Genomic DNA, 27,913 nt, shown 5'->3' on the forward strand with positions numbered 1-27,913 from the left:
TCAAGGTGCGTTTGGATTGCGGGCGTATAAAATAATGGGATAATTTTCGTTTATTTTGTAAAACTCTGCTGTTTTATTTGTAAGTAATAAAATATTACGAGAATTTTTTATTGTAAATAATGTTTACTATTGGTAATGTGAAGAATAATCCAATACCCTCCCCCACCCTTGGAATTAAAACATTATCAGGGTAATTTGATTTTTATACTAATTTTATCCTTAATTAAATACCATTTTAGACACAATTGTCTTCAAATGTTTACCAAATATCAATTAGCCCAGCCTTCCTACATTTGAGTAATTAGCTAAAACAACCAGTCACAAAAATGTTCAAAAGTTAACAAAATACCTCAAGTCACTCAAGATCATTGTCAACCGTTACTTACCATCGTCGGTCGCTGACGTCAATCGTTGTAATGGTGCATGACCAACGAGCTCTGGCTGGTCATCAGCTGGTAAGGCCTTTTCCTAGATCTGGCCGTTTCTATGGCGTTTCACGGCCACAGATTTGGCTGTGAAACGACCATGAATTTGTGATCCATGGCTAGAAATGGTTTTGTCAACGTACGATCGGCCATATACGGCCAATCATGCGCCATTCCATCAACCGCTGATGGTGGCCGAAAGTGGTGGTTGGCTACCAATAGTGGCTTAGGGTGGGTGGGGGTGATTTTGCTACAAATTAAAGTTTTATATGATGAGATGTTTTAACAAAATTTCAAATGTAGGGGGTTAAAAGGATGATTTAAAAAATAATACTATATTAATATTTAAAAAAGAGAACAATTTAGTAATATATATAACAGACCCACTCATTTATCCTCCCAACCAAATATATTATTTACCAATTTATTCGAACCAACAAAAAATATTTTATAAACATTCTCAATAATTTTCAAAGTGATTTTTCTTTCAATTAATATAACATCTCTCTATAATAAATCATTATATGATCCACTACACATAATGGAAGAAAAAAATATTTCAATTTTTTTTTTTTATCTCAAATGATTGGAAGAATAGAAACAAGACTAAATATAATTTGTTCATCATTAGTTCCAAACCGTGGGGGTAGTGGAAAACGATACATAAATGATAAATCAGTTAAATAGAAAAGGCTTTGTTGCTTTTCGGTAATCATAATTCAGTGCCAATTAATGCTCGAGCATAACTCAGCATTTTGAGGATCATTAATTTCCGTCATGAAAACCATAAACAAAAATGTCAATGACTAGCACTAATCGATAAAAAAAGTTTACTCTCTTCATTGACCTTCTAAGTTAGAACTACCTTGAAATCAGTCAATCACACACCACATTATTTGTGACTTAGGTTGAAAACATTAGCTCAAGTTTGTAAAATGTTTCATAGACCTAAAAAATTAATTGAGTATTGACCCAAACACTCTAATCATTAAAATAAAATAAAATAAAAAGCCAACCAGAGTCATATTTGGAACCCAAGATTGGCAGTAAAATTACTTTCAAAAATGTTTCGCAGTAAAAAGAGGGAAAACATTGTGTTATTTTTTTGTAATTGCTAAAGCTTCGGTCACACCAAATGCACAAGGAAGCACCGTATACTAACTACAAGCAGTCCGTCATCTCTATATAAATTACAAAACTCACCTTAAATCCAGTCACTGATCTAGCACCAGCAACTTCATATACAAAGTTAATCTCAATGAATCAAGACACAATGACCACAATTAGCATATCCTGGTTGATATTCTTCGGACATGGGCCCTACGAAACTTTCTGCAGGGCCCACAATTCCCATGGGCAATAAACCAATATGACCAAAACATACTCTGCCAGTCTCCTCCCTTCAAGGGTCTCGCTTAATCTTGGTGAACTTCCTCGGCAGGTGGTGGAGCGAATCTCACATTTGCAGGGCGTGCCACCACTACAGCTTCATCTGCAAACAATGCTTTGATGAAGGATGGAGTTCTTAATGGTCGGCGACCAGTCATTTGTGGATACACATCTTCAAGAAAATAGTAGGCATGACCAGCAATCATTCCCTGGATTACAAACAAAAGTTTTTAAGTTGACAAGGAATCACAAAACAGAAAATAGAGAAAAGGAGTGAGACATTTATATTAAAAGTGAGGCATCCTACAGGGTCAAACAACACAACCTCCACAATATACCCACACTACCCCAACAGATCTCCCCAACCCAATTTCCCAAAGAATTCCATCTTCACCTACTTTGTATATATACTCATTCTGAATGGTGATGACATGGTGAATTTCATCATACAATAATATTCCTACTTGTTAACTAGTAAGACTGTATTAGGTGCACATGGTGAGAACGTGCAAAAATGTTCATTAAAAATTGAATATTATTTCAATATTTTTGACATTGATGCGAAACTTCTTTTTAACAGAAAACGCACCAGCAGATCCACCCAAGCACTAGCACCAACAAAGACAGAGAATCCCAAAAGCACCTGCAATCAAGAAGGCAGATATGCATTACATTCTACAATGGAAAGGACGAGAGGCTGAAATTACTGCTATAAAAGCTGAGAAGGAAAATTTCCAATTTCTACTACAAAAGGCACCAGGAAAACTAATACTTTATATTTTTTCAAATTAAAAAGAACAAGTAGAAGCTTACTCACCCATGGTAGATAAGCTGCGGTAAATGTAAACAAACCCAAAAAACTCATATGGATGAAAGGATTTTGTTTGCTCCACACATACACCTGTATAGTTTTAAGAAAATTACATGGCCTCCAGGTAATTATCAACAACAATATCACCAATAAAACCATGTTGCAAATTGGAAAAATGCAAACTAACCATCATGAGTGTCAATGAATTGCTAAGGAATATGATTTTTGCAAATGATTCTGACAAATAAGGTATCATTCCCCCAACNATTTATTAGAAGCATGCAAAAGACGAAGTTAACAACCAACACATTATATTATTTATTATTATGCCGACAGAAACATGCCCAAAAATTAAATACTCAAAACACATTTATTTCCACTATGACTCTTCCAATTCACATAGAATCAAGTTTAATAAATAGGGCTGTTTCTGTTTACCTTCAAATACTCGTTTGAATACAAGTGCCTACTTCTGGAAATCTACTGGTAAATCTCGTGTCACAACCAATTTGCTTTATCCTGGTCAGCGTCTTCAAAGAAATCAAAATAAACACTTTGCACCGAATAGGTTCTCGGCACCCAATTCACAATTAAATAATAACACTGTGAACTAAGTTGCAGAATTGACAAGGTATAAAACTCTAAACTTTGGACCCTGAAACAATAAAAAGTTAAAAATCATACCACTGGGCAAGTGACATTAAATTCTGAAGGAAAATTATCTTTTAAATACAAGAACAGGTAAATCTACCTTGACTTTATCAAGAATGACCAGAGGCCCTGCAACACCAGAAACAGTTCTATACTCTGCAAACGGAAAGCACCCGATGAATGTTAAGAACCATGTAGAAATCATCAACTAATCTATAAATGAATCAAGAGAACATAATCACTAAGATGCAATAAAACCAATAAGAGACAACAAATCCTATTATTGAACTAAATTGTAAACTCAAGATACAAAATAAAACATGCAAAATTGAATACTCTCGGTCTGGGTCAAGTGCTTAATTTTAGAGTTATTTATTTAGTGGGTTTGTGTTAAAGCTGCAATCAATTTGCAGGCTGCAGCTTATCTTTTCTCTACAGACTAGAATAATTTACTTTATGTTGGATGCAAGAAGAACAGACATAAGTTCATTTTGGAATCGAAAGTAATAACAAAAGGCCAAGATTATATATATGTAAACACTAATCAAATTTCGTCCATCTAATTGAGCCACAACCAAAAAACCAAACTAATCTACCTTGACTTTTATGCTTCGTGGGTTTTATCATAACAGTATTGAACTAAATTGTAAACTCAAGATACAAAATAAAACATGCAAAATTGAATACTCTGGGTCTGGGTCAGTTTTTCCGGCGAGAGAGGAAGTCTTCGTCGTTGATTTTCGGCAAGTTCAAATGCGAATTGGGTGGAATTTGGGAGAGAACAGAAGACAACCAAACCGTGACGCTGCGTGACAAAAACTGAGAAGTTTAACCACTTAATGAATTCTCTAGGCTGCCTGTCAGTCTTAAGACTACTTAACAAACATATACTCACCTGAGAAGTTTAATTAGACGACTAAGTTATTCAAACTTGCATATAGATTGATACTGAGATTGGGGCTGTTTGACTTAACTGCTGCAGGAACTAAATCAATTATGTGATGTTATTGTGGAGGCACTTCGGGATCGCATCGTAACTAGTCTACTTCAGGCATCACTGGTCTGTGCGTTGTTTTGTCTACAGATTTCAAATAGCAGAAAGGGTGCGATGATGCTTCAGCGCAGCGTGACAGAAGAAGAGAAGAAAGGGTGCGATGATGCTTCAGCGCGGCGTGACAGAAGAAGAGAAGAAAGGGTGCGATGATGCTTGAGCTTGACAGAGAAGAAGAGACGAATGGCTGCGCGAGAGATCAGAGAAGGGAGAAGACGATGGATTAGGGATTAAAAGCGTGAGCCGTTTTTTCTGCCGGTCCGGTTGGACCGGCGGTTCACTTAAATTATCCGGTTTTTANTAATCATAATTCAGTGCCAATTAATGCTCGAGCATAACTCAGCATTTTGAGGATCATTAATTTCCGTCATGAAAACCATAAACAAAAATGTCAATGACTAGCACTAATCGATAAAAAAAGTTTACTCTCTTCATTGACCTTCTAAGTTAGAACTACCTTGAAATCAGTCAATCACACACCACATTATTTGTGACTTAGGTTGAAAACATTAGCTCAAGTTTGTAAAATGTTTCATAGACCTAAAAAATTAATTGAGTATTGACCCAAACACTCTAATCATTAAAATAAAATAAAATAAAAAGCCAACCAGAGTCATATTTGGAACCCAAGATTGGCAGTAAAATTACTTTCAAAAATGTTTCGCAGTAAAAAGAGGGAAAACATTGTGTTATTTTTTTGTAATTGCTAAAGCTTCGGTCACACCAAATGCACAAGGAAGCACCGTATACTAACTACAAGCAGTCCGTCATCTCTATATAAATTACAAAACTCACCTTAAATCCAGTCACTGATCTAGCACCAGCAACTTCATATACAAAGTTAATCTCAATGAATCAAGACACAATGACCACAATTAGCATATCCTGGTTGATATTCTTCGGACATGGGCCCTACGAAACTTTCTGCAGGGCCCACAATTCCCATGGGCAATAAACCAATATGACCAAAACATACTCTGCCAGTCTCCTCCCTTCAAGGGTCTCGCTTAATCTTGGTGAACTTCCTCGGCAGGTGGTGGAGCGAATCTCACATTTGCAGGGCGTGCCACCACTACAGCTTCATCTGCAAACAATGCTTTGATGAAGGATGGAGTTCTTAATGGTCGGCGACCAGTCATTTGTGGATACACATCTTCAAGAAAATAGTAGGCATGACCAGCAATCATTCCCTGGATTACAAACAAAAGTTTTTAAGTTGACAAGGAATCACAAAACAGAAAATAGAGAAAAGGAGTGAGACATTTATATTAAAAGTGAGGCATCCTACAGGGTCAAACAACACAACCTCCACAATATACCCACACTACCCCAACAGATCTCCCCAACCCAATTTCCCAAAGAATTCCATCTTCACCTACTTTGTATATATACTCATTCTGAATGGTGATGACATGGTGAATTTCATCATACAATAATATTCCTACTTGTTAACTAGTAAGACTGTATTAGGTGCACATGGTGAGAACGTGCAAAAATGTTCATTAAAAATTGAATATTATTTCAATATTTTTGACATTGATGCGAAACTTCTTTTTAACAGAAAACGCACCAGCAGATCCACCCAAGCACTAGCACCAACAAAGACAGAGAATCCCAAAAGCACCTGCAATCAAGAAGGCAGATATGCATTACATTCTACAATGGAAAGGACGAGAGGCTGAAATTACTGCTATAAAAGCTGAGAAGGAAAATTTCCAATTTCTACTACAAAAGGCACCAGGAAAACTAATACTTTATATTTTTTCAAATTAAAAAGAACAAGTAGAAGCTTACTCACCCATGGTAGATAAGCTGCGGTAAATGTAAACAAACCCAAAAAACTCATATGGATGAAAGGATTTTGTTTGCTCCACACATACACCTGTATAGTTTTAAGAAAATTAAATGGCCTCCAGGTAATTATCAACAACAATATCACCAATAAAACCATGTTGCAAATTGGAAAAATGCAAACTAACCATCATGAGTGTCAATGAATTGCTAAGGAATATGATTTTTGCAAATGATTCTGACAAATAAGGTATCATTCCCCCAATAAGAACAGTGCCTGTTAAAAATGTTGCTCCAAACAAAAGCATGTAAAAGAAATCTGCAGTCCTTCCCCTGAAAGAGTTCTCCTCAAGAAGCTTGCAGTATCGAGCAAGAAAGAACATATGGAACAAAAAGTCCAAATCTGGCAATACAAAGAAACAAACATGTCAATAATTTCGACGATTGGTGAATGAAAGTCATGTCAATAATTTCGACGATTGGTGAATGAAAGTCATGTCAAGTTATCATGTATGCCTCTTTGGAATAAATAAACTTCATACTGCAGCATGAAAGTCATGTCAAGTTATTGAATATAAATAACTTTCTTAGTTGGGAGGGGGATGAGAGAGTGACAAAATAGACTTCAGACTCCCCAGACAAAATAGACTTCAGACTCCCCATAGTTATTTGAATTAATAAGATCTAACCTCGGTCAGCATCAGGCAGGACAAGAATGTTGCTGAATAGCGAGAAAGCTATCAGTCAGCATGTCTTAACCACAAACTTGAGTATCTAGACTTTTATAGAGAAACAAAACCTACATTGCCATCATGTATTAACCATAAAAAAATTTAATGCAGAGATGCTCATATAGTCATACTCAGACACCACAGGTATGAAGAAAATCTGCAAATCATTTCCAAGCCTAGTAACTTCATTTGATAAAAAATTCACAGGTTTTGACAAAATAGCACATTGCTGTTACTGTGGAGCATTTGTGTAAATGTAGAGGTAAACCTGATGTGCCTTCCTCTACATGCTAAAGAACCCATGCCAGTTTCGACAGTAAATCTCAAGCAGTAAAATTGAAATGCAGAAGAGACACTCAAAGGCAACAACAAATTTTTAGCAATATCAAACTGAGAAACTTACCCATTTTCCGGAAGAAAAGAAAATTAGTGATTAGGCGCCAGAACTGATACTGCTTAACCACAAGTGTCGGATGCAAGCACAGATTAAAGGGCGATATTATCTATGAAATTGTAACACAAAACAGCAAATACATGAGAATAGTAAACAATAGCTCCTCAAAATTACCACCCAATCAAAACAAAAAACCAAAACAATAATAATAAATCTTAATAAAAAAAATCAAAACCAATCATTTTCATGCTAAATACAAAACTAAAACTTAGGATCTATCATTCAATGAAAGCACCGAAATTCTCAAATTTGCACCAAACCCACTTAAAATCCTCTCAAAACAAAGAAACCCATTTACCCAGAAACAAAATCACCACGCAATACACCATCAAACCCCCAAAACCCTAAAAACGTACACCAAAAAAATCACAAATTCAAGCCCTTTCTATTGAAAGGAAAATAAAAAACACATAAAGAACGGAATGACAGAGAGAGAGAGAGAGAGAGAGAGAGAGAGACATCGAGAGAGCAACCGATTGTGGTGACGATAGCGGCTGTCAGATAGGTGCGGGTGATGATTGGCATCTGTTTGTACCATTCCTCTACAGCTTGGGCCATTTTTCTTCTACAAATTTTTCGACAATTTGGTTTATGAAAGAATTTTGAAAGCCCTCAAAACACGACGAATTTCAATTTTCGGGAAAAAGGGGTTTTTGATTCAGAAAAATTAGTGATGGTGATCAACGACAAGGTACAGGAAACAGCTATTAACGTACTTATGCTGTTGATTCTGCATCTCGAATCATCGATGACAAACCTCCACCAATAAAGAGCGTGTTTTCTTCACGCTCCAATGGGGTGCTTTTGGTAAATTTACTAATGTAAGAATGTTCATTGTTCACATTAAATAAAAATACTTAAAAGTATAATATTAAAGAATTTTAATCATCCATTTATTTAAGTAGATTTGGAAACTAAAAATAAAATTATATCAGTAACTTTTATATGAATGGGCTTATGATACTTTCTATTCTAAAATCATCCATTTATTTAAATTTTTTAGAACTAAAATTTAATTCCATCAATTTTCATAATTTAAAATATAAATGCATAAAATTATTATAAATTTAGTGGATTAATATTTGATTGAATAGAAAAATAATATAAAAAAAAATAAAACTTCCACAAATTATATGACTTATTAAGGATAATATTTTTTTAAAAATCACATTTGTCATCAGTATTCAACATTTTTTTTAGTAACCAATATTGAGATATTTATTTTGTATTGACTGAATTATGTCGATATATATATTTCAATTTGGCATTAATGTTTTATTTTCAAGTTTATAAAATTAAAATATTATTTAAATAATATTACAGTCAACATCAAATGGGTATATATGTCAAAACGTTAATTTTAGAACTTTTATTTGCGAAAAAAAAAAAACCTTTAACGCTTCGAATCAAACTGCATATACAGTAAAACCTCGATATAGTGATACTCTATATAGGAATAAATTCTACATAGTTATAAAAAATTTTAGTTCTAATTTAGGATAGTTATAAATAAGAATAAACTTCACATTGTAATAAGTTATAATTTTTTTAATTCCCACCTAAAAGAAAGTCGTCTTCACATAGTAATAATTATATGTATATTACAAAAATATATATTTTATGTTAAATTAAAGGTTTAAGATGAAATAAAATATTTATCTAAAGTTGTTTGAGATAATGATTTATATTTTAGAGTTGTTACCACATCTTTTAATTTGTGAGTACGTAATAACTCGTTAGCATGGACACCTGTTTGTTTAAGTCAAAATATTTTTAGCTTCTCAAGCATGTTTAGAGCTTCATGGCATAAAACTTTTTGTATTTCTATACGATCATCTTCAAGATTATTTCCTTTCTCTTCTTATTAAATTATAGCAATGATTTCTTCTTTAGTTAAAACATATATGATTTATTGCTCATTTGGATGATCGAGGAAGACATGAATAGTCATTCAATTAGTGCAATGAAGTTGTCAAATTTGATCACTCAATTCTAGAATGACTCTTTTTTATTCTCTTTATCCACTTCATTTGTAACTTGCAATTCATCGACATCAGAGGTCTTAATTTTGCAGTGCTTAAAACCATTGACAATTGTCTGTGGCTTTACATCAATTGACCATGCATCAACTGCATTTACAGTTCCATCAATGACACTTATTTTTGCTAGTTTCAAGACACGATCTTCTATCTGTTTCAAAAGTAGACAATTGAAGCGCTAAATTGAAATCCTAATACTATTAAAACATGAATTGAGATCTTAATATTGTAATACTAAAATATGAATTATAAAATAAGAAATCAAAACAATAATTTTTGTAACTGCACCTCTATTAAGTTATAACCTCCTCATAGTAATAAAATTAGTTCATCCCACCGTTATGACTATAGAGAGGTTTTACTGTATATACTATTATTTATTTATTTATTTGAAAAAAAAAAACATTGACTTAAAACATGGTTTTTTTTTAACTTAAAATTAAACAAAATTTCTAGGATTACTTAACTCTAAATGCAGGTTTTGGATATTAAAATGTTTGGAATATAATTGAACATATTTTAAAAAAAATTATATTATAAGTTTTAAAGTTCATTTCTTAGACTAATGCGTATTTTCACAGTAACAAGATGTACACAAACCTTCAAGGAGGTTTACGCAAACGGTCTATTGAAGACCGAGAAATGTGTAAAGAAAATGAAATGCGAAATAGTAAATAACAAAACAAGCAAGAGCAGTTTTTTTGGATGTAGTAAGCAATTCTTACGTCTAGTGTTATCTTATTGATGTGTTTATAATGAAAGATATTTGATTCTAGAGAGAGTTGCTCTATAGCTCTTGAGAAAATGAAAGTCTAGATCTTTGATTTGGGGTGAGGGACCCATATTTATAGTGTTTCGAAAGTGATCTTGGGCATGAAGTAATCCATATGTAATTGGATATGTGACGCCACATGTTAGAGTAGGTGCCCTAGAGCCAATTCGTTATTGTAATATTGACTCTTTATAAGAATGTTTATAATCAATAAAAGGCTTTTTCTACACGATGTAATTCATATTCATTATATGTTGTGATGTATGTCCTTAAAATGATAAAACCGTGACGAGAATATCAAGTGTTTCAAATATCGATAGTGAGGACCGTATGATCACATATGGTGGCCATTCTATAAATGTTTGTAACCCCAGTATTATTCTGACTTAGGACACAAATAATATAGTAAGACTATCATAGTGTTGAACGACTCTGTTGAAAGGTAGTGACTAATCTCACTTGTTAAGATTGTTTGCCAACAACCTGGTGCAACACATAAATTCCACATAGATGGTACCCCTAGTGTCTGGAGAGTAAATTCTCTAACGGATGGTGGTGCATGTGATCCTTAGACTTGAGATTACTGAAGCACCTTGTGTACCGATTAGTGTAATTTGACACTAACCCAATGTAGTTCTATTTAGGGCTATCAGAATGGTAGTGATTGGCTACATCGAGAAGAGTATCGAAACTATGGTGGATTAATAGATGATTCATCACTCTAGGGTACGGGAGAAATTATCTCATTGAGCAATTTGGAAAAATGGCAATGACACTAGATTTGTGACCACAGTAGGATTAAGTTGTAGCTCAATCCAATCTATTTTGGTTATTGGTTTAATAACCGAATACAAAGGGATCAAGGACATTGAGATTGACACTATTTCTGTATCCCAGTCTTGATGAGATAATGTATGATCAAAGGATTTGATTGCACAATAACTATATCGTTGATAGGTAAGCTGTTTCGCTGAATTCGAATATATCGGGTAGCTATGATGCCAATCTTGGTTGTGTTTGGTGATTGATTAAGTGTTAATCGCGATACTACTCACTACCGATATGATGAGAAGCCTTCAGGTCACACACATAGATGATAGATAAATGATAAGTAAGTGAGAAGAGTATTTTCGTCTTTTAAGATGAAAGGATATTTTAGTAATCTCATAGTGCAATTAGATTTGCTGATGTCGTTGCTTATATTTAATTTCATATGAAAATTAAAATAAGTGAGATTGTGTATTTAATTATATATATACACGTTATATTGTTAATTAATATTAATATTAATAAAAATAATATAAATTCAAATTCAAATTTAAAATTAAAATATCATGTTTCGAATTACCTTGATTTGGTAATGGAATAAATATAATATAAATATGGAATTAGTATAAGATTATTTCATATTAGATTAGGGTTTTAATTGTTGCACTATTTAAGTGCAACTTAAAATTAAAACATTATAATTCAATAAACAAAAACCCTAGCTGCCCTCTCTCTCTCTCCCAAAACCGTGAACAGTCATAGGTTGGAGAAGAATTTTTAAGTGAAAAATTCTGCACTATTATCCTTGAACCAATCGGTTTGGCTAGCACATCAAATACTTTAGTGATTGTCGTCCTATCTTTGTGTGGATACCAAACGTTCATTCATACCTTGGAGTGGAAGCAATTCAAATCAATTGAAGAAGCCTCCAAATGCTGGTATGAAACTATATTAATTGTTTAATGTTTATATCATATGCAAACAATGTAAAACGAGTATAAGGATCTTAGGGGTTTTTGGTTTGTGGATCGGAAAAAGTTTTATATTATGCTGCGTTCACTTGATCTGTAAACCTATTGTGGTATCAAAGCCTCTTATACCTGATTACATTGTTTAAAATAACGTTTGGATGATATGGTTTCAATGATAGTTGATTAGAGTTTTAATATGTTAATTTAAATCTTAAAATTGTTCATTGCATGTTTGTTTGGTGTGCTGCATTATATATATTGCATATGATTGATCTGTTTGTGTTTGATCGAAATCAAATAAAACTTGATTTTGATCTATAGAGTGCACTGCTGTGAAAGGCAATGCGCTACTGCACGACAGCAGCAACAACAACACTGCTCATGCATGGGGAGTTTTGGCCACATGCCTTAGGTTGTGCCACTGCAAACAGCACAACGGAAGCCTTGTGCGATGGCATAGAGGCTACTAATGCGCACAACAACGCATGCGAGTGTGTTGCTATTGTCCTCTACGATTCTTACCGTGTGTGGCTGCCCCAAGGTGGCCAAGTGCTTCCTGCACTTGGTTTTTCAGCCAAGTGCTTGATCTGGTGCACGTTAAAACGCGCAACAAGTTTGGAATTTTTTTGGGTAGCCCGTGTATTGATGCAACGAGTTGAATTTTGGGCCATGTTCGTGTTATTGCGTGATAGTTTTAATCCATAATTTTCTATTATATGTTATTGCATGTTAGAAACGTTCTGGAGGCCCAATAACAAGGGACTAAAATGAAAATTTTAAAATTTGTTGGACTAAAATGTAACATTGCTAAATATCAAGGGGTAATAAAAAATTCACCAACTTAATCAAAATTTATTTTTGATTTGTTTATGCATCTTCTTGTTTGTGAATATGCATGGTGTTTGGTGCATAAGCCTATGAACCTAGTTTAAGAATTATTTCGATTATTTAAAATAGGGCATTCGTGCCCTGCCTTTCTCTATACTCTTTGGTGTAACTTCTCTCTCTCATCTCACTCCCCTTGAATGTAACTTGAGGTTTCTTTTTAATTATGTAAAATATAATTTTATTTTGAAAGTTGTGTAATGTTTGAGAGGAAGAAGCGATGGAAAGAAGAAGATGAATTACTTGAAGAATTCATTTATTCATTTATACCTAGGTTAACTTACCGATTCCTCTAGGCTCGAGGAATTCAATTTTAGTTAAGGCTCTACACCTACACATTTCCTTAATGCTTAGTATGCATGCTAAAGGTGTATGTTAAGACTATAACATGCTAATAAAGATAAAATTGGTGAGACATAAAATAAAACCCCCTTAACAAAAGTATATTAAGTCAATTAATTAAAAGGCCTTCCATCACCATGGATTTGATCAAACCAATATTCGTTGGAACCTTGTTTGCAAAAGAGAAGGGTATACTTCTACCAGTAGGAAGTCAAATATCATTGGAGTTTTCCTTAATGGTGATAGGTCGACTTAAATGATGTGTTTTGCTTGTTCGCCAAAGTGAAGGTGGATAAACACATCATAGGCATAGGAGAGAAATACACTAGATTATGTGTACGTGATGATATGTAGTGTCCACTCTATTGATATTGAGAATTACACTTGAGGACTATGGTTTGAGCAATTGAATTGTGTAATTGGTTTATTGGCTTATTTTGCATTTGAGATTGGTAGTTGGAGCTATTACTGGTGTGAATTAAGTTTGTTGACCTACCTAATCAACCCATTTTGGCTTGTTTGCTAAAGCGAAGGTTTGAAATGGGCTAGATGGGATCTCAGTCCACCAGAAAAGCCAACGGGCTTTCCCGAGTTAATAGTGAGGGCTATTAACTTGAAGAAAAATAACAGGAGTGATTGTTTAATAAAAGACCTTATTAAATAACAATAAACATGATAATAATTTTTTTTTTTTTTGGCACTTATTGATTCATTAAATGAGCAACACTAACCTATCATTGTGATCGACAATCGAGAAAGACAACAAGTTGGATGGATCCAATTTCTCGGATTGGTATCGAAATCTTCAAATTGTACTTAAGTTCGAAAAGAAATTGTATGTCTTCGATAAGCCTTATCCAGCTGAGCCTGGGCCTGAGCCTGAGCCTGAAGTTGAACCTGAACCTGAACCTGAACCTGAACCTAATGCTACTCAGAAATCTAAGGATACTTATCAAAAGTTCCTTGATGATGCCGATAACGTTCAATGCATTATGCTAGCATCAATGACATCTGAGCTATAAAAGCAGTATGAGAATATGGATGCATATGCCATAATTCTGCATCTCAAGGAGCTATATCAAAAGAAAGCTAGATATGAGAGGTACAAGGTGTCGAAGGCACTATTTAGTAACTGAATGGCTGAGGGAGCCCAAGTTAGCCTTTATGTGCTCAAGATGATTGGGTACATAGAGAGGCTTGAGACTTTGGGTTTTGGTGTTGATGTAGAAATTGCAATGTGACTTGATTCTGCAATCATTACCTAACTCTTATTCACCAGTCATAATGAACTTCAATTGAACACAATGGTAAAGTCCTTGTCAGAGCTCCTAAATATGCTGAGGACTACGGAGCAGGACTTGAAAAGGTCCAAACCTATTTTACTCGTTGCTGTTGGTAAAGGAAAAGGGTAAGGGTAAGGGTAAGGGAAAGGCCAAGGTGTATCCCAAGTCCAAACCCAAAGGACAAGATGTTCTTAAGCCTGAGAGTGGCATTGGGAAAGTTGGGAAGATAGTTTGCTTCTATTGTGGCAAGCCTAACCACTAGAGGAATCACTACAAGGCTTTCCTTGCAAGTAAGGAGAAGTTAGACGCCTCGACTTCAGGTATGTACACGATTGAGATTAACTTTTCCCCTTCAACATCTTGGATCATTGACACAAGATGTGATACTCACATTTGTACTAATGTGTAGGGACTAAGGCAGAGTAGATTACTTGCCAAGGGAGAGGTGGAACTATGAGTTGGAAATGGAGTACACGTGGCTGCATTAGCTGTAGGGTCTTATTGTTTGACTTTGCCTATAGGCTTATTATTAGAACTAAATAATTGTTATTTCGTACCTTCAATTTCCAGAAATATTATTTCAGTATCTGCTTTGGATGATATGGGAAATCATTTTGAAATTTCTAATGGATTGTTGTCCTTTAGTTTGAATGATATTCTATTTGGAACTACAAGGTTATATAATGGATTATATGTTCTTAATTTAAACAATAAAGATATTCTCAATGTAGAAACAAAGAAAGCTAAACATATCGAACATACCTAAACATACCTTTGGCACTGTAGACTGGGTCATATAAATCAGACCCGCATCGCAAAACTTCACAAAGATGAAGTTTTGGACCCTTTTAACTTCTAGTCATTTGAGGTATAGGAGTCGTGCCTTTTAGGCAAGATGACCAAGTCGTCTTTCACATGACAAAGTGAAAAGGCTACTGAATTGTTAGGCATTATCCATAATGATATATGTGGTCCACTAACAGTTGAAGCCAAAGGTGGATATTTGTACTTCATCATATTTACTGATGACTTCATCAGATTTATGAGACATAAATCTGAAGCCTTTGATAAATTCAAAGAATTCAAGAATGAAGTACAAAATATGTTGGGCAAGAGTATTAAAGCTCTTCGGTCAGATTGAGGAGGTGAATACTTAAACTCTAGGTTTTATGAATACCTAAAGGAGTGTGGGATAGTATCACAACTCACTCTTCCTTATACATCCCAACACAATGGTGTGTCTAAAAGGAGGAATATGACCTTGCTTGATATGGTCAGGTCTATTATGAGTTTTAGTGATCTACCCGCATCATAATAGAGTTATGCCCTAGAGACTACGACTCGCATACTGAACCATGTGTTGTCAAAGTCTATGGATAAGACTCCATATGAACTATGGAGTTGGCGAAAACCCAACTTGTCTTATCTGAAGATTTGGGGTTGAGAAGCTTATGTCAAGAAATTGATTTCGAACAAACTAGGCCTGAAATCTAATAAATGTATATTTGTGTGGTATCCTAAGGAGACCAACTGATACAATTTCTACCACCTAAAAGAGCGTAAAATTTTTGTTGCTCGTACTAGTGTCTTCTTAGAGAATAAATTTCTTTTAAGAGGTATTAGTGGGAGAAAAGTAAAATTTGATGAAGTTCTAGTACCACAGGATACATTAGATGAAGGACGAGATGATGTGCCATAAGAAGTAGTTGAACATCATGAGAAGGTTACTCCACAATCTGTGGATCAAAGTGAACCACCTTAAGTAGTACAGGAGCTGTATAAGTATGAAAGAGTATGCTATGAGCCCGAGAGATATGGTTTTCCTGTGACTCAACATGGCAACGTACTAGTCTACCAAGACAATGAACCCAGAACCTATGATGACGCTTTATCAGATCCAGATTCCGTTAAATGGCTTGAAGCCATGAAATATGAGATGGACTCCATGTACTATAATCAAGTATGGTCTTTGGTGGATCCACCTAAAGGGGTAAAACCCATAGGGTGTAAATGGGTCTTCAAGAAGAAGACTAACATGGATGGCAACGTGCATACCTATAAGGCACGGTTGGTTGCCAAAGGTTTCAAACAAATTCATGACATTGACTATGAAGATACCTTTTTGTTAGTTGCCATGATTAAGTCTATCCAAATTATGCTCGTAGCTGCTACATATCAAGATTACGAAATTTGGTAGATAGATGTCAAAACAATTTTCTTGAATGGAAACCTAGAAGAAAATGTGTATATGATACAACCTGATGGTTTCGTTCTTGATGGACAAGCTGATAAGAGATGCAAGTTGCAAAGGTCTATTTATAGACTCAAGCAAGCTTCAAGGAGCTGGAACATTCGTTTTGATGAAGTTGTAAAAGACTTTGGTTTCATCAAGAATGAAGATGAGCCATGTGTTTACAAGAAAGTAAGTGAGATTGCAGTTGCATTCTTGGTGTTGTATGTTGACGACATACTTCTGATCGGGAATTATATACCACACTTGCAGTCAGTAAAGACTTGGTTATCCAAGTGCTTCTCTATGAAGAACTTAGAAGGAGCAGCCTACACCCACGAAATAAAGATCTATTGTAGTAGACCGTGTAGGTTGCTTAGCCTAAGTTAGAGTACATACATAGATAAAGTACTGAAGAGATTTAGTATGGAAGAGTCCATACTATGTACTCGGGTTGATGTTTGATGTGCATCAAGCGCATATAGTAGATATCAATCGAATCTAGGTGAGTGTCATTGGATAGCTATCAAAAACATTCTTAGAGGGTGTTTGTCTGAGCTTATAAGCTGGTCAAACTAGTTTATAAGCTCTAAAATTAAGCGACATGTTTGTTTGTAACTTTTTTGGGCTTATAAGTTAGGCATATAAGCCAAAAAAAAAAAAAAAAAAGTTGGGGGGAAGGTACTTTTTTTTTTTGTGCTTATAAGTTAGTTTGACCAAGTATATTACTGCATTATCCCTATTTAATTTTAAAATTTCATATTATACCCTTATTTTTATATTTCAAATAGGTCATTTTACTATAGTACCCTTTTTAGTCATTTTAATAATAAAATATACTTAAAAGCCACATTTTACCAAACACGTCAACTACTTATCAGTCACTTTAACCAAACACATAACTACTTAAATTTCAAATGCTTATAAGCTCAAATTAGCTTAAAAGCACTAGCTGCTTATAAGCTAATTTTCATAAGCTTAGACAAACACCCCCTTAAGTACCTAAAAAGGACTAAGGATATGTTCTTGGTTTATGGAAGGGAAGATGAACTCATTGTTAGAGGATACAATGATGTTAGTTTCCAAACGAACAAATATGATTATCGCTCACAGTCTGGTTTTGTATTTTGTCTCAATGGAGCCGTAGTGAGTTGGAAGAGCTTTAAGCAAAACACTGTAGCAAACTCTACAATAGAACCTGAGTATATTGCATTATCCGATGCAGCCAAAGAGGCAATTTGGATTAAGAAGTTCATCACTGAACTTGGTGTGCTTTCCACCATTGTTGATCCAATAGATGTCTATTGTGACAACAATGGAGCAATAGCTCAAGCAAAGGAACCACAATCTCACCAGCAATCCAAACACATATTTAGACGATTTCATCTCATCAGAGAAATGGTTGAGAGAAAAGATATGCAGATTTGCAAAGTACATACTGATGACAATCTCGTCAATCCACTGACGAAGGCTCAATCGCAGCAGAAGCGTGAAAAACACTTAAGGTCATTTGTATTAAATACATGAATGATTGACTGTAGTGCAAGTGGGAGATTACTAGAGGGGTGCCCTAAAGCCAATCCATTATTGTAATATTGACTTTTTGTAAGAATGTTTATAATCAATAAAAGGCTTTTTCTACATTATGTAATTTATATTCATTATATGTTGTGATGTATGTCCTTAGAATGGTAGAACCATAACGAGGGTATCGAGTGTTTCAATCTCGATAGTGAGGACCCTATGATCACATATGGTGGTCATTCTAGAAATGTCCGTAGTCTCAATATTATTCTAACTTAGGACATAGATAATACGGTAAGACTATCATAGTATTGAATGACTCTATCGAAAAGGAGTGATTGATCTCACTTGTCAAGGTTGTTTGTCGATAACCTCATGCAACACATGGGTGCTTGCCATAGGCGAGTTCACCGGACAAATCCACCAAAGGATTTCACATAGATGGTACCCCTAGTGTCCGTGGAATAAATCCTCTAATGAATGGTGGTTCATGTGATCCCTAGACTTGAGATCATCGGAGCACTTTATGCATCAATTGGTGTAGTTTGACACTAGCCTAACATAGTTCTATTCAGGGCTATCAGAACGGTAGTGATTAGCTACATCAAGAAGTGTATCAAGACTATGGTGGATTAACAAATGATTCACCACTCCCGAGTATGGGAGAAATTATCTCACTAAGCAATTTGGTAAAATAGCAATGACACTAAATCTGTGGCCACAGTGGGATTGAGTTGTAGCTCAATCCAATCTATTCTGGTCGTTGGTCTAATAACTGAATACAAAGAGATCAAGGAGATCCGAGGTTGACACTACTTTTGTACCTTAGCCTTGATGAGAAAATGTATGATGAAATGATTTGATTGCACGATAACCATATCATTGATAGGTAAGCTGTTTCGTTGAATTCGAATCTATTGGGTGGCCATGATACCTTGCTAGAGGTCAATCTTAGTTTGTGTTTGGTGAGATGATTAATTAAGTGTCAATCGTGATACTACTTACTATCGATATGATGAGGAGCCTTCAGTTCACACACATAGATGACAAATAAAGGATAAGTAAGTGAGAAGAGTCTTTTTCGTCTTTTAAGATGAAAGAGTATTTTAGTAATCTCACAGTGCAATTAGATTTGCTGAGGTCATTGCTTATATTTAATTTCATATGGAAATCAAAATAAGTGAGATTGTGTATATATATATATATATTTAAATGTTATATTATTAATTAATATTAATATTTAAAATAATATTAATATTAATAAATATAATATAAATTCAAATTCAAATTCAAATTTAAAATTAAAATACCATGTTTGGAATTACCTTGATTTGGTAATGGAATAAATTTAATCTAAATATGGAATTAGTATAAGACTATTCCATATTAGATTAGGGTTTTAATTGTTGCACTATTCAAGTGCAAGTTAAAATTAAAACATCATCATTCAATAAGCAAAAACCATAGCTACCCTCTCTCTCTCTCTCTCTCCCAAAACCGTGAACACTCATAGGTTGGGAAGAATTTTCAAGTGAAAATTTTTGCACTATTATCCTTGAACCAATCGGGTTGGCTAGCACATCAAATCCTTTGGTGATCGTCGTCCTGTCTTCGTGTGGATACCAAACATTCATTCCTATCTTAGAGTGGAAGCGATTCAAATCAATTGAAGGAGGCTCCGAACACTGGTATGAAACAATATTAATTGTTTAATGTTTATATCATATGCAAACAATGTAAAACAGGTATAACGATCTTAGGGGTTTTTGGTTTGTGGATCAGGAAACGTTTTGTATTCCACTGCGTTCACTTGATGTGTAAACCTACATCGCACTAATTGGCTTATAGGTGAAGTAATTCACATACGAGTTGACACATGACTTGGAGGACAACTTCCAGCCTTAAGGGTAGACTTGGCAAAACGGGTCTGAACTTGCGGGTCGGACCGTACCCGGGTAGATAATATAGGGTATGCATTTGCATAATTAGGCTTGTTTTTTTTACCTGTGCCCGGCCCTACCAGTTTTGTAAACGGGCAGATTGGGTACACCTGCGAGTGCCTGTGATTTTTTTTATTAAATTTAACCTAAATCCCTAATTTGGTAATTCCTAGAATCTAATTGCCCAGCACTGCCAGCATCACCCCTGGTTGTTTCGCTTTCATTTCTGGCAGATTTCTCACCAAAACCGTGGGAAATCAACACCCTAACCCTGATTGCTTTGTCCCTTCCCTGATCGACTGATTTTTTGGTTGGATTTGGCCATTTTTCCTGATCACGGGAAGCTTCATCTTAGACCCCATCTGATCGTCCCTGGTGTCGTTGGCCTTTACAGTCACTACCACTAGCATCGTCATCCTCTATTGACCAAAACCCCTAGGGTTCTTGCCTTATTGATCCCTCCATTCGCCGGTCGCTGCCAAGTTAGGGTTTTTCCCTTCTAAGCTGGATTCTGGTTGCCAAAATCGCTCTTATCACTACCCCTAGACACACCGGTTTCCCCCTCTATAACCCCAGCACCTGGTAAATCGCCAATTGCCGCCCTTGTCATCGTTGCCTGCTGCCGCGTTTGGGTTGCCATTTTCATTTGTTTTGGCTTCACTTTGACTGGCTTTTGGTTTGCTGGATTATTGTTTGTTTGGTGATTGCTTTTGGTTGTAATTTTGGGCTACACAACCGACCCATGGCTGCCCTTTTTTTTTCTCCTGTTGATGCACACCAAGTGTTCGATAGTTTGCCCTAACCAGCTTGCCTGCCTCAGACACCCAAGCACTTGTCCACCCACCTACCATCCTTCACCAAGCCTCACAAACATTCTTGGCCATCCCCAGCCTTCTACCGCTTCCCACGACCAGTTGCTGCTTTGAAATAAATTTAATCAATGAATTTGCAAGAGTTGATTGTGGGGGTGTGATTCTAACAAATGAAAAGTGTAGGAATTATGGGAGTATGACTATTAAAATTCAAAATTGTATTCAACAGTAACGGGTACCCGCGGGTCCACCTGTACCTATATAAGGTAAGGTGCGGGTCTAATTTTTTAGGCCCGTTTAGATCGACTTGTTTTAGACCTGTACCCATGGGACCTGCACCCGTTTGGACTTGGCCTGTATCCGACCCACCTGCCCATTTTGCCAGGTCTACTTAAGGGTGAAGGACTCCACATGCAGATTGACATGCACTCCTTGAGAGATGGCTGACTTTCTTCCCTTTGAAGTTTCATGTGTCTTCCAAAGAAAGTGTCTTGTAGGGAGCTGACATGCGTCCTGGTGACAAGGCACTTTGGGAGACACGTGATGAAGATTCAACTTGCACAGTTTTATCATCCAACAACTTCAATAAAAAATAAAATATGCAAAGGATATCAATATTTTAAGATTAATAAAAACCACAACCCCTTTGACATACATTAATCCTCATTGAGATGATTAGAGCCTATAGGGGTTAATGAGTAGAATTCTTTGGCTCAATTTCTATTTGTAATGCCTGTTTGAAAACTGGAAACGGTTTTCTAGTGAAAGAATTATCCCTGCAACAAAGCTTCCAAGAAAATTTGGTCACCAAGTAATGAATTGTAGTTAGAGTTTCAATTCCTGCAAACTCATATCCTGGACAGATTCTTGGTCCTCCTCCGAATGCTACGAACCCAAAAGGGGGTGCCTGTTTCTCAAAACGTGTTGGATCAAACTTCAATGGATCCGGGAAGAGCTTCTCATCCATTTGAGTCATTGATGATGCCAAAATTACTTGAATTTACATAAATTCACTGTTTATCAAATTGTTTGGAGATCCATTTAAGGTCTATTTAGTAGGCCTTATTTGAATAAAGCTTATTAAAGAATAGTTTATTAGAATAGAGCTTATAAAAATATAACTTTAGTATTAATTTATTAAAACAGATTTTAATAAACAAAAATAAATAAAGCCAAATTTATGGATTATAATAAGGATATTTTAAAAAAACATTTTACATCTGCTTAAAAGAGCTTACAGGACATATGTCGTAAAATAGTTTATTCTAAATCTTATAAGTTTTTATTTTTTTATTTATTTATTAAATACAACCAAACATTTAAATTTTTTTCAAAAGTGTTTATGACTTCAAATAAACTCTTTTTAGTAGTTCAACTAAACCTGTTCTTACTATTAAGAAGAGAGAGACGGTCATTTTTCATATACCTGCCATCCTTTGGAGATAACATATCCTTCATATTCAAAATCTGTGAGGGATTTCCTGAAGGCACCTAGTAATGGAGGGTTCATTCTTAGAGTCTCCAATGCCACTCTCCAAGTGTACTTCATTTTGGCTAGATCTTCCCATGTGAGGACCTCCCCTGAAGCTTTGCATTTAGCTATCTCCTCTTGTTCTATAATCTCAAATTCAATAAGTTATCAATAATAAAAGGCCATTTCCCTTAAAAGAATGTGAAAAAATTGAATGATTTTGATATTCATACCTTGGATAATGTTGGCACAAACCAATTTATCAGTAGCTAAAAGCCTGACCAAGAAGGTAATAAGCACAGAGGAAGTGTTATATCCTGCTATCATTATAATTATGGTGTTATCTATGATTTCTTCGTCGGATATTACTATTGAATCGTCCTTGCTTTTGATACTAAGCAAGCAAGTGACGAGATCCTGATGAGGAAAAGCAATGTGTTGTTTGAGTGCCGCCCTCTTTTCATGAATAAGATGCAGGATTATCTTTCTAGCTTCTTCACTAGCTTTGAGGCTACGGTGGAACCGAGTGAAGGGCAGATTTATTGGTATTGACAACATTCCATCCATCATATCATGGAAATGCTCTACAAGTTGATCCTTGTTCAATTCCAAATATGATTGAGCTCATTATGCTGAAGGTGAGGCTCTTCATCAATGGCATTACCTATGTTGTTGCAAAAATAGAGAGATGTCCAACATTAATTGCTCCTAAGAGAAAGCAGAAAAACTTACAGAAATCTATACCATTAATTTTTGACATACCGCAATGTTTTTTTTGTAAGGCCAATGCAGCTCCAGATGGTTTTTGATTTCTTGATCCATTTTTCCTACATATTGTTTCAGAACTTCAGGCTTTAAAAATGACACAAGAGCTCCCCTCATACGCTTGTGGTCATCACCACTCAACTCAGTAATATTCAACTCGCCGCAAATCCTTCGAATCGATGGCGGTTGCTGATTGGCAAGTGCCTTGCCATCACAAGTGTAGATAAATTTATTTGCAGCCTGCCCACAAAGGAATACTGTTGGGGTCCCAAAGAGACTGAGTTTGGAAATGGGACCATACTTTATTCTTTCCTGAAACCATTTTTCTGTAGTGTTGGTTTGCAAAGAATGTAACAAGCTGAGTGTTTGGCCTATGATAGGCAACCCCAGAGAACCTGGTGGAAGCTTTTTTGAAGTTCTTTTTTTTCAGAAAATGATGAAGGGGCAGAAGCATAAGGATCAAGAAAAAATACAGAGCAAGATTCATGGCTAATGGAGAGACTTTTAGCAGTGATATGAGACCTGGGCAGGATTAAAGATTCAATAATTGCAGCAATCGTGTGTCCCTTATACATTGAAATAATCAAAAGAAATAATTTATCCATCTTATCAAAAGAAAAGACAAGTTTTGAGCTTTATGAATACAACTAGCTAATTCTTTTCTTAGGATACGCCTAACTAGCCGCTGTAGAGCGGCTTTTTCAATGAAATGCTCTAATCATGTACAGTTATTTAGGCCTGCTGGATTCCAGTTTTATCTTTCTTTATTTAAACTTGCGAAATTCCAAAGAAGCGTTGGCAGAGTGATTAATGGGTCTTTTGGTATCAGTTTACAACACTTGCAGAAACTAGTCATAAAGATGGATTGTCAAACTTATTTTGAGCTTTTCACTTTAAGTATTGTAGCATAATCCTTCAAGCTTGTTTTTCCAAATGATGAAAAAAGGCTTAGCGAGCTAACTTTTCTATGACAGGTGTATGATAGAATATAGTGGCTCTTCCTTAAAAGGCTGAACAATTTATTTAATAAAACATCAATATAATTGTTACATGATTAGTTTTTCATAGAGATTAATAGAACCAGTACAAAGTTCACTGAAACTATTTTGGCTCAATTTGTATTGGTAGTCCCCTCTTGAAAGATGGCATTGGATTTCTGGAGAAAGTGTCATTACAACTGAGTTTCCATGTGAATTGGGTCACCAAGTAATGAATGGTGCTTAGAGTTTCAATTCTTGCAAACTCATATCCAGGACAAATCCTTGGTCCTCCTCCGAATCCCACAAAACTATAAGCTGGGATTGAAGCCTGTTTCTCGAACCGTGTCGGTCAAACTTTGATGGATCAGGGAAGATCTCCCTCTCCATGGTGTCAAGGATGCACCCAAAACGATCTGAAATTTCGGAAAGTACATATTAGTCCTAAATTCTTGGTATCAAAATATACGTAAGTTAATCAAATTTAGTTTCATACTTGCCATCCCTGGGGGATTGTGAATCCTTCATATTCAAGTCTTTAAGGACTTTCTTGAAGGGGCCTAAAACAGGCGGGTACATCCTCAAAGTTTCCAATGCTACTCGCCAATGTACTTCATTTTGGCTAGGTCATCCCATGTGAGGTGCTCCCCTGAAGCTTTGCTCTTAGTTATCTCCTCTTGTTCACAATCTCACCAACAACTCAATAAGTTTGTTTGATAATTAGCATTGAAAATTAAATTATTTGCATACCTTGAACAATTGTCGCAAACTGTAGGATTTGTGGCTAAAAGCCTGACCAAGAAGGTGTGAGAACAGAGGATGTGTCATGTCCAGCAATCATTAAAACTATACATTGTTACTATTTCTTCATCCGATAAAATAATTGAATTGTCGCTATTTCGGATGCTAAGCAAGCAAGTTATGAGATCTTGATGGGGACAGCAGTTTGATGCTTCAATGCCGCCCTTCTTTCATGTATAAGATCCAAGATCATGGATCTAAATTTCGCTCTAGCTTGAGGCCTTGACGAAAGGATGTGAAAGGTAAATTTATTGCTAATGACACCGAGCCATCAATGATTTGTCGTAGAAGCTTTATAAGGGCATCTCTGCTTGCTCCTTGTTCTATCCCAAATAGAAGAGAACTCATTATGTTGAAGGTGAGAGTCTTCATCGATGGCATCACCTATGTTGTCATAGAAAATTATTATCCAATACACATTTCATCAAAGAGAAACAGAAAAGCATACAAACTCAAAGTATATATATTTCAGATGTTTAATGTCAAAAAAAATATTCTGCTTATGTTTTAACTATCAAAATATTTAGACTTACTGCAATGTTTTGCTTGCCATGCCAGTGTATCTCCAGGTGTTTTCTGATTTCTTCTCCATTTTCCCAACAATGTGTTCAGAACTTCAGGCTTCAAAATGACATAACATTCCCCTAACACCTTGTGGTCATCTCCATTTAACTCCAAAATGTTCCTCTCACCACAAATCATTTTGAAGGATGGTGGTTGCTGAGGGCCAAGAGTATCAGCATCACAAGTTACACAAACTTTTTTTGCAGCCTGCCCATGAAGAATACTGCTGGGGTCCCAAAAAGACTGAGTTTATTAATGGGACCATATTGCCCAATTCTCTCGTGAAACCATTGTTCCATTGTGTCAGTGTGCATGGCGTGCAGAAATTTGAGGCTGTTTCCTATATTGGTAAACCCATAGAACCTGGAGGAAGCTTTTTGGAATTAGTTCTCCTTGCCAACTGGAAAAATAGTATAGAGGTAGAAGGAAAACAGTAACTGAAATAGATTGAAAGGTTCATAGCTGAAATTATTAGACACGAAAACTTCTGGTGAAAGATTGGTGTCCTTATTCAGGACTCAGATACAGAAAAGCGTATGGTCTCTCTCGTGTTTTCTTCTTGATGTTTAATGTAAACAAAAGGAACTGGGTATCTTTGATTGAAGTTCTCCATCTTATCATAAATCATGCAAGTGTTGGACCTTTCATCAAATACAAAAGGTCATTGTTAAGCGATATTTGTAATGAAGCTGCTGTCCAAGTGAAAGCATTAATACTATCAAACAACTTCTAAATGCTAATCTGCGATGTGATGGCCTAAGACCTGGTAAAACCACGGTAAGCTGTTTAAAATTATTTAACCATGTAACAATGGCTTTATTTATTTACATTCTGAATCAAAGTATCCAAAGTTATTAAATAGTAAGTATCTTTCGATGGAGGGGTTTTGCTAGTCGCGGGAGGGTGTAGATGATACCTTGTACGCTAAATGTAATTCTAAGTGAGTATATAATATATTTCAAAAACATAGATGCATTAATCAATAAACGATGTTACAAAGAGGTATATGAAACAAATTTTAATATGTAGATACTAGGGTAGAAATGAACTGTTGGTAAAAACCACTCGCGTCATGAAAAAAGCAAGTCTCATAAATTGAATCTTTGAGTCCATCGATTGTACTAGTATTGTTGTTCACAAATTCATTCACTTTGTTAGTTTAATTGATATTGACAAAGTTCTTTGGCTCAATTTGTATTTGCAATCCCTGCTTGAAAACTGGAAAAGGATTTCTAGAGAAGGAAGTGTCCATGCAACACAGCTTCCATGGAAATTGGGTCACCAGGTAATGAATGGTAACTAGAGTTTCAATTCTTGCGAATTCATATCCGGGACAAATCCTTGGCTCTCCTCCAAATGAGCATTAGCCTCTTCCTCAAAATGTGTTGGATCAAACCGTGATGCATGCAGCCCAAATTATGAAATTACCTAAAATTGATGAAGAGAGTTCATGTCAAAAATGAATTTTAGGAATCAAATACATACTAATTACTTAAGGATATAGTAATGTTAATTTGCAGAGAAATGAGTGGGAAAAATATACGATGAATTCCCCCTAGGGGCTCAGCCTGGTGGTTTAAGGTCCATTTTTTTTATTAACCACTTGAAATCGTAGAAATAAGGAAATAAAAATGATATATATATATTTGTCTTACATTCCATCCTTTGGGAATAGTGTATCCCTCGTATTCAAAATCTTTAACAACCTTCCTGAAGGAATCTAGCAAAGAAGGATACATGCTTAGGGTCTCTAATGCTAACAATTGTAAATACTCAGTTAGCATGTTTGCTTATCAATCTCTGAAAATTGATTTATTTGCATATACTTTTTTCTGAAATATACACCTTTAACCACGGTAGCATAAATAGACTGATCGCAAGCGAAAAGTCTGATTAAGAAGGTGAGAAGCACAAAGGATGTGTCATATCGGCAATCATTATATAATCTACAATTTCCTTGTCTGATAATGATATTGAATTTGTTGTTATAAAGGAAGTAACAAATTCAAAAACTCGGTACAACTAAGAAGACAAACTGTAGACAAGTTTTTCTTATACTATTAGGATGTGTAAATATTGTAAATACTGATTAGTTGTTAATCTTCAGATTAGTTAGTTAGTTAGCTTCACTAATTACACTTTATGTTATAATTAATTCATTGTAATAGTGGCTATATATATAGCCTGCTTCTATTTTGTTATTCTCAAGATAAAGAAAGCAGTTTATTCTTCCTTCTCTCTCTTCGTCACAGTTCTTCTTCTTCTTCTTCTCGAGCTTAATATGGTATCAGAGCATATTTGATCCGCTGCAAATTTGCTTGTTTCTTTTTCTTCCTACGATTGATTGTTCTTGTCTTCTTCAATATGGCTACTTTGTCCTCGAACGCTGATGATTCCAATTCTGAAGAGCGTACCAATTCGAATCATTCTGCCATTGATGAACCTTCGAATCCTTACTATCCTCAT

General features: G+C 35.4%; 1 protein-coding gene, 1 long non-coding RNA gene and 3 pseudogenes across 4 annotated transcripts; all 5 read right to left on the reverse strand.

The window, feature by feature from the left end:
* Nucleotides 1-1,492: 1,492 nt before the first annotated feature.
* On the reverse strand, nucleotides 1,493-8,091 carry LOC116123288 (derlin-2.2). Of its 3 annotated transcripts, none has more exons than XM_031409081.1 (7): nucleotides 7,763-8,091; nucleotides 7,253-7,352; nucleotides 6,343-6,521; nucleotides 2,813-2,848; nucleotides 2,632-2,715; nucleotides 2,404-2,457; nucleotides 1,493-2,023 (listed from the first exon to the last, which is right to left on the reverse strand). In XM_031409081.1, exons 1-7 carry the CDS (start codon nucleotides 7,859-7,861, stop codon nucleotides 1,841-1,843), a joined length of 735 nt encoding a protein of 244 aa, XP_031264941.1. In that variant the 5' UTR covers nucleotides 7,862-8,091; the 3' UTR covers nucleotides 1,493-1,840. The 3 variants fall into 3 exon arrangements, with proteins under 3 accessions (XP_031264941.1, XP_031264940.1, XP_031264939.1); XM_031409080.1 differs by having other exon boundaries at nucleotides 2,813-2,890; nucleotides 6,385-6,521; nucleotides 7,763-8,090; XM_031409079.1 differs by lacking the exons at nucleotides 1,493-2,023; nucleotides 2,404-2,457; nucleotides 2,632-2,715; nucleotides 2,813-2,848 and adding exons at nucleotides 4,987-5,517; nucleotides 5,898-5,951; nucleotides 6,126-6,209 and having other exon boundaries at nucleotides 6,307-6,521; nucleotides 7,763-8,088.
* On the reverse strand, nucleotides 3,065-4,508 carry LOC116123289. Its single transcript, XR_004127014.1, has 4 exons — nucleotides 4,172-4,508; nucleotides 3,964-4,081; nucleotides 3,377-3,432; nucleotides 3,065-3,280 (listed from the first exon to the last, which is right to left on the reverse strand). It is a non-coding gene; the product is annotated as an uncharacterized LOC116123289 (long non-coding RNA).
* Nucleotides 8,092-21,560: 13,469 nt separating the features above from the next.
* LOC116123276 lies at nucleotides 21,561-23,525 on the reverse strand (annotated as a pseudogene).
* Nucleotides 23,526-24,206: 681 nt separating this feature from the next.
* Nucleotides 24,207-25,907, reverse strand: LOC116123280 (annotated as a pseudogene).
* Nucleotides 25,908-26,606: 699 nt separating this feature from the next.
* Nucleotides 26,607-27,913, reverse strand: LOC116123277 (annotated as a pseudogene).

This window comes from Pistacia vera, unplaced genomic scaffold, assembly GCF_008641045.1.
Source record: "Pistacia vera cultivar Batoury unplaced genomic scaffold, PisVer_v2 Contig141, whole genome shotgun sequence".
Classification (NCBI taxonomy): Eukaryota; Viridiplantae; Streptophyta; class Magnoliopsida; order Sapindales; family Anacardiaceae; genus Pistacia; species Pistacia vera.